Below are 12,495 nucleotides of genomic sequence, written 5' to 3'. Positions count from 1 at the left end.
ATATATAATATATATATAAATATATATATATATATATATATATATATATATATATATATATATATATATATATATATACATATATATATATATATATATATATATATATATATATATATATATACATATATATATATATATATATACATATATATATATATATATATATATATATATATATATATATATATATATATATATATATAATCTCTTTGAGGTTGGCATTAGGTCTGCAAAAAAATTTGATACAAAGGTCATACCATAAAACATTTAAACAATGTTAGCAATTTTTTGCAGACCTCAAACACTTTGAGGTCTGTATTTCCAGGCAGCACCTCCTCCTGTAGGAAAAACTACGTTACTAAAGGCTTTTCTTCAAAGCTTTTCAAAAAAATTTGCATTTCAAAGTTTAAGTTATATATATATATATATATATATATATATATATATATATATATATATATATATATATATATATATATATATATATATATATATATATATATATATATATATATATATAGTATAATAAAATATTATAGCATAGAAAAAAAAAATTATTTCAATATTATATTACTATAAAATGAAAGATTTTTAAAATAACAAAAAAGCTCACCGTTGTATAATGCTGAATCATGGCATTAGTATTCATTTTATTTTTATAAAATGAGGGTGTTGCTATAAGAGCAACATCTGCACCAACATCAGCCATTTTGTTTGTTAATTCAAGAGTTTCTCTTGTTCCTTAAAAAAATTTGTTAATATTGGTATTAAAAATATGATATTGAAAATACTATGCTCTAATAGTGATTGACATCACCATTCCATATCTTTATTTTACATCACCCCTAATTTCCATCTCAAATCACCATCTCCTAATAATAAAATAAAAAAACTGTAAAATTTCTTTAACCATACATCAAGTAAAAAAAAGGTAAGCAATCAAGAACCTGCACGAGTGACATCATTAAGTTAAAATGATTCAAATAAATTCATTTTAATACTTAATTAAAAAATTTTAACAAAAATGTTTATAAATAGAAACTTTTTTGGTCTGAAAAAGTTTTATCAATTATACAACCAAGATGCCCTTAACTTAAAACTAGAAATAGAGAAACTTATTATTCCTAAATAATTAAAATCAAAGAGAAAATCAAACAGTTCTATAGATTAAACAATCAGATGTCGAAAAAAAAAATTTATGGGTCAAAAAAGTAATTTAATGTATCAAAAAAGCTTATTTTTAAATACATTTCTTTTTAAAAAAAAAATAACTATCAAACTTATTGAAAAGTTAAAAAGAAAATTTTATAGATTACTGATTGCATCAAAACTTGCAATGAAAATATTGCGACAGTATAGTTCTTTTTACGAAAGATTAATTTGGTTTGTTAGCTTAGATTAAAATGGTAAAGACGATGGCAACTCTTTGAGTGATGCTATAGGCCTTATATCATGGCCTACTTTATACACGGCCGGATATGTTGCATAAATAGGCCGAAAATTAGAAGGCCAGTTTTGCAGAGTTTTTTTCGCCAACGACGTCGTGTTGATCAAGTTTCCAAATTAGTTGTGAGAACTATGGTAAATAAATGCGCTGTGGTTAATTGTCGAACTGGCTATAAATTTAAAAAACGTGAATCTAGTTCTTTTTTTGCAAGTAAAGCTGTTTTTAGTTTTCCCAAAGATACTAGCTTAGAAGAAAAATGGATTAAATTTGTAAACAGAAAAGATTGGAAACCAAGCAAACATTCAGTTATTTGCATGGATCATTTTGAAGAAAAGTTTAAAAAAGTAACTCGTTTTCCATATTTAAAATATGGAAAACGAGTTACTTTAAAACACGAGTTAAAACCTGTTCCATCTATTTATTCTGAAGAAACTTGTATTCCATCTTCTGTAATGCCTTAAGTTTCTAACTTTCGTAAACCACCAACTAAACGAGATTCTACTATTCCAGATGAAATTCATTCATTTCAAGAAATGGATAAAATAAAAAACATTGATATGCTTATGAATCTAACTCTCCAAATGGATTTAGTTTTCAAAGATATGAAAGTTTTGTTTTATATTATCATTTGTTTTTTGTAGACTCCACTCCTTTTATTGAATCGATAAGTGTTGATAACAATTTGCATGTAAAACTGCATTATAAAAGTTGTCCACTTCCACTTCCTCATTGGTTTAGAACTATCAACAATTGTAAACTCACAAGTTTATCTATTTTAGATAATTTGGTGTCTTATATGCACAATCTTGTTGAAGGAAACTCCTACTATTTAGTTAATGAACTTTCAAAACTAATCTTTTTTAAATCTAAAGGTCGACCTCAATATTCTTCAAAAATGTTACGTTTTGCACTAATCCAAAGATATTCATCATCTCAGGCTTATTCACATCTTCTGGAACAACTTCTTTACCATCAAAGTCACTATTAAAAAAGTTAGTATCAGGTGGAATTGATTCCATAAAATCATTAAAGTTATTGTTAAATGAGGACAAAATAAGCAATGATTGTGTTATTCTTTTTGATAAAATGTATCTGCAGCAATCTTGTGAATACCACAGTGGTAGATTAACTGGACAAGATAAAGAGGGTAATCTCTACAAAGGAGTAATTGTCTTTATGAATGTTGGCCTTAAGAAATCAATACCTTATGTAATTAAAGCCATCCCAGAGACAAATATCACTGGAGATTTCATTAAAAATGATTTTAATATTCGAGCATTGATTGCAGACAACCATCCAACAAATGTCTCAGCGTATTTAAAATTGCTTAGCATTCATGGGTCAGACAAGCCAGAAGAAAATTTCTTTATCACTTATAATGATCATAAAGTTTATCTAATGTATGATAGTGTTCATTTGCCTTAAAACTTTAGAAATAATTTGATTAGTACTAAAAAGTTCATTTTCCCGCCATTTCAGTTCACTGATTACGGTTTTAATATAAAAGTGTCTGCAGGGGATATCTCTTGGGCTTTGCTTCATAGAGTACATGAAAAAGACAAAACTCTTTCAGTAAACTTAAGAAAGGCATATATATTAGGGGAAAAGACTCTATATCCAGGTAGCAATAAACAAGATGTCAACTTGGCATTAAATATATTCCATGAAACAACTTCAGCTGCAATTCAAAGTTATTTTCCTAATGAATACTCAGCATCAAATACAACATCCTTTTTGCTTTTGGAAACTGGATTTAAAACCTTTTCATTGAGATGTGAATTCGATTTCAGATGTGAATTCGATTCAGATGTGAATTCGATTTCAGAACTTTTTAATAATGAAATTCAGGAAAGTGAGTTAGATGAAGACAGTAAAGAGGTTACAATTTTTATTGCTGGATATATATGCAGAAAGTTACTTAAAAAATTGAAATGTGAATTGTGTACTTTATTGCTAAAAAGTGATGTTGTTGACATAGATGCAGAATATATTGACCTAGTATCCAGAGGAGGTCTCTTAACTCCCTCAAAGTTACTTGCAAGTCATGTTGTTAGTTGCTTTGCTATGCTTGATGCAGTGAAACAAAGTCTACTTACGTTGGAAACTCTTGAGATCAGAAAAGTTCGCGAAAATATTTTATATGAATATAATTTGAACCAAAATTTCTTTGTGATAGTCATTTTGAGTGGGGACTTTCTCTTGTAGCAGTAATAAATATTTTTTATAATAATGAACAAAAGATTGTAAGTGGGAGTAAACACAAAGATACTGTATTATCTTTCAAAAGGAGACAAAGAGAAAAAAGAAAATAAGAAATGTATTGAATATATATATATATATATATATATATATATATATATATATATATATATATATATATATATATATATATATATATATATATATATATATATATATATATATATATATATATAAATTGTTTATACAAATAAATTGTTTTAAAATTTGTAAACTAAAAATTTGTTTATAATTTCAATATTGTTAATATCTCAACTCCAAATGCTATTTTATAAATGCATCTGTAATATTTTAAATGTTAAAAATTATATATTTAAAATGAACTGTAAAATATAGTTTTACTTAATATTTGATAATTGTATTACTAATTTAAAATTTAACACAGATGAATTAGCCTAAAAAATATTAAAAACTTTTAAAACTATTTTACATTTTAAAACACAAAAACTTAAAATACTGAAAAACTGGCCTTCTAATTTTCAGCCTATTTATGAAACATATCCGGCCGTGTATAAAGTAGGCCATGCTTATATATATATAAAAGTTTTTAAATTATTATTTATTATAAACTTATTATTTTTTAAAATATTAAGAAATTATGTTTATTTTAATATATTTAATATTAAACTTTGTAACTTTTAAACATAGTTTTCTTACATATTTTGATACTATTTTTTAAACAATGCATTTAATGCTGCAACATTAAAATAAATTAACATAAAATAGTGTTGGAAAGATTGAGATAAATCATATTGATTTAATTCAATGCTAAACATGCTATATCATTGTCACTTGCATATTACAGAGAAATATAAAATATACTGAAATATACACACATATATGTATATAAACTTACATGTCAACTAATAACAGTCTTATTTTATTTAGTTTTTATGTTAAATACATAAATTAAATTTTAATTTAAAATAAAACTGAATAATCAAATTATTCAAATCAGAATTAGTTTGGAGAGACTATTCTAGAAAAATAATAAATTAGTCCCTGCAGTAGCCCCTGGCTTTTCTAAAAAAAATTATTTTCATTAACCTAATTTTTCATAAACCTAATCTAAGACATGTTTAAAAAAATTAAAATTTAAGTAAATTGAAGTAGCTAAAAAACACTTCAGTGTTTCATATTACTTTACCAGTCATTTTTAACTTTTTAAGAACCTAAACAGACTAAGTAAACAACCAACAACAAACAAATGTTTATTTATTGAAACTACTAATACTAATTGTAAAATTAAAAAAACAAAAAACAATTCTCCTTGAAAGCTAACAAAAATTTATAAGGTACATTTTATTGTTTTTCTATTTACTATTACAGTTAATAAGATGTTATTTTTTTGATGTTTTGTGTTAATAGACGGTTGACTTTCGGTTGATGTTTCTTGGTGTTTGTTAAAAATGAATGATAGGTAGTTTAATTACTTTATGTTTTTAATCAACCATTAAAAACCAAGACAAGATTTTGCTATAAATCCAATTTATTTATATCTTAGTTTGATTTTTAATCTAAATATTAATACTCCAGATAACGTTTAATGTTGCATTACTTTGTTTAATGTCATATTCTAAGTAGTTACTAGGCTTTTCTAAATGTGTATACTGATTATGTTTTCCCCTCTCTAACATAAAGATTAATTTTCCACTTAGTAAGAATCTTGTTACTCCTCTAGATATCTATTACATAAATATAACATCAATTTTAAATTAAAAAAATATACTTTAGGATGTACCATTGTTTATGCAGCCTCATCAAAACCTCACCTTGGCTATTTTTTATCACAACCTAGCCCTGGTCCCAGTGATAATTTAACCCTGGTCACTTACTATGCATACTTTGTAGTATTTTTTATTTAAATAGTCATCATATATTTATTATGTTCTGAGTTTGCTGGTTTTTATAAATTACTGGATGTGGAGATTTTGAGCTTAAAACATCATTTGTGATTGCAATGCATTTTTAAGAGTGGATGGCCACCATACATTCACTCCTTAATTTTTAATCAGTTATAATGGTGCCAACATTTTTTACCTGTACTTCTTCCCGTTTTCACACCTTTATTATATTTTTATTATAACTATAGACACTTTATTTAGTCACAATATTTATTATACTAGTCAACAAGTGTTACTTGATATTTCTAATTTATACTTACTTTTTATATAATGACTAGCAAAACTTTATTTTATAGTATATTTTATCATAACATATACTGACACGATAGTGCATCAGTCTAGTGTATTATGTTACATGAGAGCAATTCTTTCACTTATGTTTGGTTATGTTAGCCATTTTACACCAGCTAGCATTAGGTACGACAATATATTGCCATCACTTGCATAGAAAACTAATAGCAATTATTATGTTCTGCCCTCTCTAACATAGAGATTATTTTCCCACTTTGTATAACTCTCGCTATTTAGAATGTCTATCCTTTTGGATGCTTACTGAATGACTCTACAATTTGCTCTTAAAATAACCACTTCCATATCTACCTATGTTGGCAGCTATGTTAGTCATCTCTATGCAATCAATGTGTCATAGAAACAAATAAAACATTTACAATAAAGACCTTTTGGTAAACAAACATTACTTAACAACTTCTCATCTGACTCACAACTCATACACAAAAAAAACGAGCTATGTAGCAGTTATGTCCTAGAAAGAACAAAAAAGAATTAAAACAAATTTAAAGCTTCAACTAAATCCTTTCACGATTGCACAGACTATCTTACTACAGACCTGGTTTTAAAGCGTAAACTGGCGCATTATTTATGTACGCACTAGGCCGTTTCGGCAGAGTCACTTTTTATCATTTTTTAATATTTAAACAAGTCTAAATATATAGTTTAAGTGGTAAGATAAAAGAAATAATTAACGGTATAAAAACCACTTATGAAGTTTGAATGACGATTATGTAAAAAAGTTAGCATCGAAATTATGTTTGATATTCGCGCTACTGACAAATTATTACATTGTGAATGGCACATATTTACAAATCTAATTAGTTAAGAAAAAACAAAGAGAATTTTATTTTTATTATTATAACTTTTCCATGAAAAATTATAAGCAAAAAAAAAAAAAAAAAAAAAAGAAGACATTATACAACACTTTAAAAAAGAAATCATAATAGAATCATATTTAAAAAAACTTATATTTATCATCTTGCAATAGCAAGAATATTTATTTAGGCAATATCTTATAACAAACAATAACAAAAATAATTACCGAATTAAAAAAAAAAAAAAAAATATTAGTTAAAAAAAAGTACATGTTAAATTTTATTTTAAGTTAGTGCCACTTTCGATATTTTTAATTTGTTTGTTTCTTTTGTTATAATGATTGATTTTATTGAAAAATGAAAAAACATTAATTATTACAAACTTTAAATGACATCTTATAAAGAGATTATTTTTTTATAATTAAAAAAAAACTTCCTTTATGGATATAACTCTATTATTAATTTTTTTGCTTAAATTTACGCTTGGAGCAATCTCTTGCAATGTCTTTATATTTACAAGTTTTATTTTGCGAAAGATAGTAGAAAAAAGTTTAGAAAAAAAAAATTTTTATAATAGTTACATCAGCTTTATATAAATTAACAGATGGTGTGATATCAAAAAAGTGAAAATAGAAATTTCCTTATATTTAGAAAGAATTTTGATTAAAAAAAGTTATTTAAACTAAAAAAAATTTTATTTTTTGATTTTTCTTCCTTCTTTTCTTTTTTTTTTACAAAAAATTAAAATTCTTGTAAAATTTTTATAACCTATAACACTGCGTCAAAAATATTCATAAAGCATATGTTTGTTTTAAGGCAAGTGAAAGCGCAACTGTATATATTTTCATAAAAGATACTTGGAAACTTAGATCTTTGTTCATCACACAAAAAAAGTGCTGGTAAAGTAATTAACTTGAGTTTTTTTCTTTGCAACAAGTAATATTTTGTATTGATTAATAACTTGTTAAAAGTAAGAAATCATTATTTGTGACGCCACAATTTAAATAAATAATTAAAAAAAAAAAAAAAAAAACATATTTTAATTCATTTATACAAATGTAAAGAAAAGAAAGAAATTAATTTATGTTAAATGATAATAAAAAATGTCATATTAAATTTAACTATTTCAAATTAAAAAAAAAAAGTATTGAAACAAAATAGACATTTTACAACATATACATTTACAAAATAAAACTTCTAGATTTGTTTTTCTCAATTATAAAAAAATAAAGATAATTTTATGACGTCAAAGTTATGAGGAGTTAATTTGCTAAGACATTTCTTAATTAAAACAAGGCCTGTTACTAGTGTAACAGGCGTTGTTTTAATTAAATGTAAATTATTAGTAATTAAAAATTTTTTTATAATAATTTATAACTTCCTGTAAAATATTTTTTTCTATAAATTGAATTTTTTTTGAGATTTAGTAACTCTTCCTGATGATCCAGCAATGGTGAAACTTCAAGTAGAAGATAAAAGTTAGATAAGTGTTTTTTACTAATTTATATATATATATATATATATATATATATATATATATATATATATATATATATATATATATATATATATATATTAAATTAGTAAAAAACACTTATCTAACTTTTATCTTCTACTTTCAGTTTTACCATTGCTGGATCATCAGGAAGAGTTCCTGATGATCCAGCAACGGTGAAACTTAAAGTAGAAGATAAAAGTTAGATAAGTGTTTTTTACTAATTTAATTTATTATTGCTCTGTTCTTTAAGAGCACTCTATTTGTAAAATACACTAACATAATTTACATATATATATACATATATATATATATATATATATATATATATATATATATATATATATATATATATATATACACAACATATTTTATTCGATACCTTCACATGCTGATCCAGCTATAATTAGCTTATCAACGCCAGTATTTTTTCGTACAAAACTCACCATATCAACTCGTTCTTTGTGTGAAAGTAAAACATACTCTCCATTTGAGCCTTGGACAACATAACCTAATAAGATAATTTTACGACTTAATATTACAGAAAAACTGATAGATTCATATTAAAAATTATAGATTAATTTTACAAAAAAGAGATTTAGTTAAACAAAGTGATTGAGTCTTTAAAAATTTCAGATATTCTGTTTAAACCAAAAAAAAACATGGATTTTCAGATTTTACTTTTTTTAGATTTTTTCAGACTTACTTTACTATTATACTTACTATTTTAAATACTTACAGATTTTAAATACTAACTTTAAAAAAGAAATCTGCTCAACGAATTTATATAGATATCAAACATTAACTCACCTCTAAAATCAATTTGTTCCCATTTTTTTAAATTTTCTTTTAAACTTGTCCAGTCTATATCTTCTTTATCTGTGAAGGGTGTTGGGATTGGAGGAAACACCCCAGATAAATCTAATACATGCTCTAAACTTGAAACAAATGGCCTAACTGATTGAATAATTGCAGGTTTATATAAAAATTTAGAGATGCCACTAAGACTTCTAAAAACTATCATTTTAACTTTGATTTAAATCTACAATAACTTAATAATAAAATTTAAATGTATTAGTGAACAACAGCAAAAGATAAATACATAACCTTGGTTAGGGTAAATTTTCTTTTGATTTCATTAAATATAATATTAGTTTAGGTCTAGAACTGTCCATTAATTGGCTCACAAATTTAGTATTTGTTCTTATATTTTATAATATATTCAGTTAACGAACTAAAAAAACTAAACTATAGCAAATGCATTATTTTTATATAATAATTGAAAAATCTAAAACCGAAAAAACTTGTTAAATAAAATTTGTAAACATAAATCAAATTTAAAAAAAAAAATTGTTAAATTTCACATTTTTGAAAGAAATTAAAATAAAATAAACAACAAAATAAAGAGAAACAACAAAATATGAGAGGGAAAGTTTCTTGAAAATTAAATTATTTTTACAAAATTTATTTCAAATCAGTATATGATATAAACCTATAGAAAGCTCATTCCAACACCAACTTGAAGACCATTATTTATAACATCACCAGGTTGAGCATTTTTAGGAATGCAATAATTTATCTCCAGACGAGCAACTGCACCCAACATAATCATCACTCCAAGGCCATAGGAATATCTAGGTTTTGATATAAAGTCTCTAAAACTTGTATTAAAATCGGACAAAGAACCAGCATTAAAAAATAAATGTAATCGAAACAAATCTCCGAAACCACCTTGTCCTGGTCTAAACGGCAGTGGAGTGTACAAATGTAGCCCTGATGCCCAATACTTTTCTCCACCAAGAGAAGCTTGTCCATCATGTCTGCCAATTCCTCTTGTTGCAAACCCTCTGATAGAAACAGGTCCACCAAGAAACAATCTATCATTTATCAAAAGCAGATCAGATGTCAAAGATCGTACAACACCACCTTGAAAGGAACAAGAAACAACAACATTAGGTATTATTTCTTTATTAATTTGTAGTTCTAGATCAGACTTAATAGATTTAACATTTCCTCCGATTCCACTGTACTCAACACTGTGCTTTACAAGATGGCCAGAAGAAGGAAATATCCAATCATCTCTGCCATCACTCGTAAGAGTATGTTTGATAGAAGATTTTAATGAATGGCCAGCATTTTCTCTAACACTAAATGGAGCTTCTAAATTAATCAAATTTTCTCTGCACATAAAGTCTAATCCAAATACATGAACACCTAGAGCACTAGGTATTTGAAAATCAAACCCAGCGCCTTTTGTATTTTCGTTATATAGTGATTGAGATTTATCTTCCATTGATTTAATAAGACGAATAGTAAATTTTTTATCAGAGTCATTTGAAAAAGGTTTGATATAAGCAAATTCATAAGCAGATGAAACACGTGTACCAAAAGAAAGACCAGACTTTAATGTTTCCCCATAACCTCTAATGTTGTTGATATTAGCATTCATAGTCATTCCACCTTCATTTGCTCCAATACTTGTGCCAATATTCATAGAAAACCTCCGTTTTTCTTTAACAATGTAATGAACATCAAATACATCACCATGACTATCTTCTGAAACATCAACTAAAACATCAATACTTGAAAAAATGCCAAGTCGCTCTAACTTTAATTTTCCCAGATGAGCCTCAGTCATTATATCTGAAAATGTTTTAGCTTTAAACATATCAGAAAGTTGATTAGCAATTAGAACATTTTTTGTTTTGCATAGTCCATCAATAAAGATGTTTTTAATGACAGCAGGGACTTTTAGTGGGATGTCATTTTCATCAATGTCTGTCTCTTCAGCTTGAATTATAAATTGTGATGCATCTGCTGCGTAGATGGGTTTTACGTATGATCCTCCCATCCTAGTTTTTGTTATCTATAATTATTGCAAAGAATTTATATATATATATATATATATATATATATATATATATATATATATATATATATATATATATATATACATATATATATATACATATATATATATATACATATATACATATATATATACATATATACATATATATATACATATATACATATATATATATATATTATATATATATATATATATATATATATATATATATATATATATATATATATATATATATATACATACGTACTAGGGTGGAGTGAATTTTAGTTTTTTTACAATTCATTTAGCCTGGGTGTGCAAAAGTTGTCTATTCATTTCAGAAATACTCTGGAAAAATATCAATGCTCTAGGAAATTATCTTGAGGTGCCTCAAGACCTTCAAAATTTTAATGGGTCCCAAATATTATATAAAAAAAAAATTTTTAAAGTATGTCATGTTGGGTCTCAAAAGAAGCAAAATTTTTTAAAAATTTCAAAAATAACAATTACTTTTAAAAAAAAAAAATGTTATTTTATAGTTTATTGCAGAAAAAATGACCTTTTAAACTAAAAATGAAAAAAAGTTTTTTTTTTTTTAATTATAATTTCAAAAAAATTTTAAATAATAATTTTTTTATAAAATAATTGTAATTTTTTTTAATATAATATTAGGGACCCATTAAAATTTTGAAGGTCTTGAGGCACCTCAAGATAATTTCCTAGAGCATTGATATTTTTCCAGAATATTTCTGAAATGAATAGACAACTTTTGCACACCCAGCCTAAACGAATTGTAAAAAAAACTAAAATTCACTCCACCCTAATATGTACATATACATATATATATATATATATATATGTATATATATATATATATATATATATATATATATATATATATATACATATATATATATATATATATATATATATATATATATATATATATATATATATATATATATATATATATATAATATATTTATGTATGGTTTATTCCATATAAAATCACCCAGTTTTTTGAAACTGCCTCAGAGTACTACCTGAGATTTGCTTCAAATTTTGACCACCCACAGATTTTATGAGAGAAACACGACCCTAAAAATTGCAGCCTAATTTACCAAACCATTTAAAAGTTATGATTGATTCAATATTGAACAAAATTGAAAAAATTTTAGTATGTGGAGCTCACAGTAGATTTATTGATTGTAAATAAAAAAAGTGATCACCTGAAAACTTGTACATAAGAAGTTTTTCACCCAAATAATTAATTTTTGCAGTTGTTTTAGAATGACTTTAAACAATTTTTGAGTCATTGTTCCTTAAAGTTGCTAAATAACACAATATTAGGAAAAGTTTTGGAAATTTTAATGTGCTGCAGTTCAATACTTATTAACAGGCTGTATCAATTTTTTTGTTACTTTTATTTA

The 12,495-nt window shown here is 24.8% G+C and overlaps 2 protein-coding genes across 2 annotated transcripts in view; both read right to left on the bottom strand.

The window, feature by feature from the left end:
* Window positions 1-9,527, bottom strand: part of LOC100199549 (4-hydroxy-2-oxoglutarate aldolase, mitochondrial) — a 20,571-nt gene extending 11,044 nt beyond the window's left edge. The window contains exons 1-3 of the mRNA XM_065792350.1: window positions 9,025-9,527; window positions 8,597-8,725; window positions 617-744 (exon numbers count right to left, since the gene is read on the bottom strand). Coding sequence (XP_065648422.1) covers window positions 617-744; window positions 8,597-8,725; window positions 9,025-9,238 — 471 coding nt within the window. The 5' untranslated portion in view covers window positions 9,239-9,527. The remainder of the gene's footprint in view (window positions 1-616; window positions 745-8,596; window positions 8,726-9,024) is intronic.
* Window positions 9,528-9,633: 106 nt separating this feature from the next.
* On the bottom strand, window positions 9,634-11,065 carry LOC136077951 (sorting and assembly machinery component 50 homolog). The gene has a single exon (XM_065792349.1). The coding sequence runs from the start codon at window positions 11,063-11,065 to the stop codon at window positions 9,707-9,709; it is 1,359 nt and encodes a 452-aa protein (XP_065648421.1). The 3' UTR covers window positions 9,634-9,706.
* Between the last annotated feature and the right edge of the window lie 1,430 nt (window positions 11,066-12,495).

The sequence above is a fragment of the Hydra vulgaris genome, chromosome 03 (assembly GCF_038396675.1).
Source record: "Hydra vulgaris chromosome 03, alternate assembly HydraT2T_AEP".
Lineage (NCBI taxonomy): Eukaryota > Metazoa > Cnidaria > Hydrozoa > Anthoathecata > Hydridae > Hydra > Hydra vulgaris.
Note: the sequence above shows the minus strand (reverse complement) of the source record. Positions and strands in the feature narration are given on the sequence as shown.

Coding starts and splice junctions, on each gene's coding strand:
- LOC136077951 (XM_065792349.1), bottom strand. CDS start 11,065: ATGGGAGGATCATACGTAAAACCCATCTACGCAGCAGATGCATCACAA.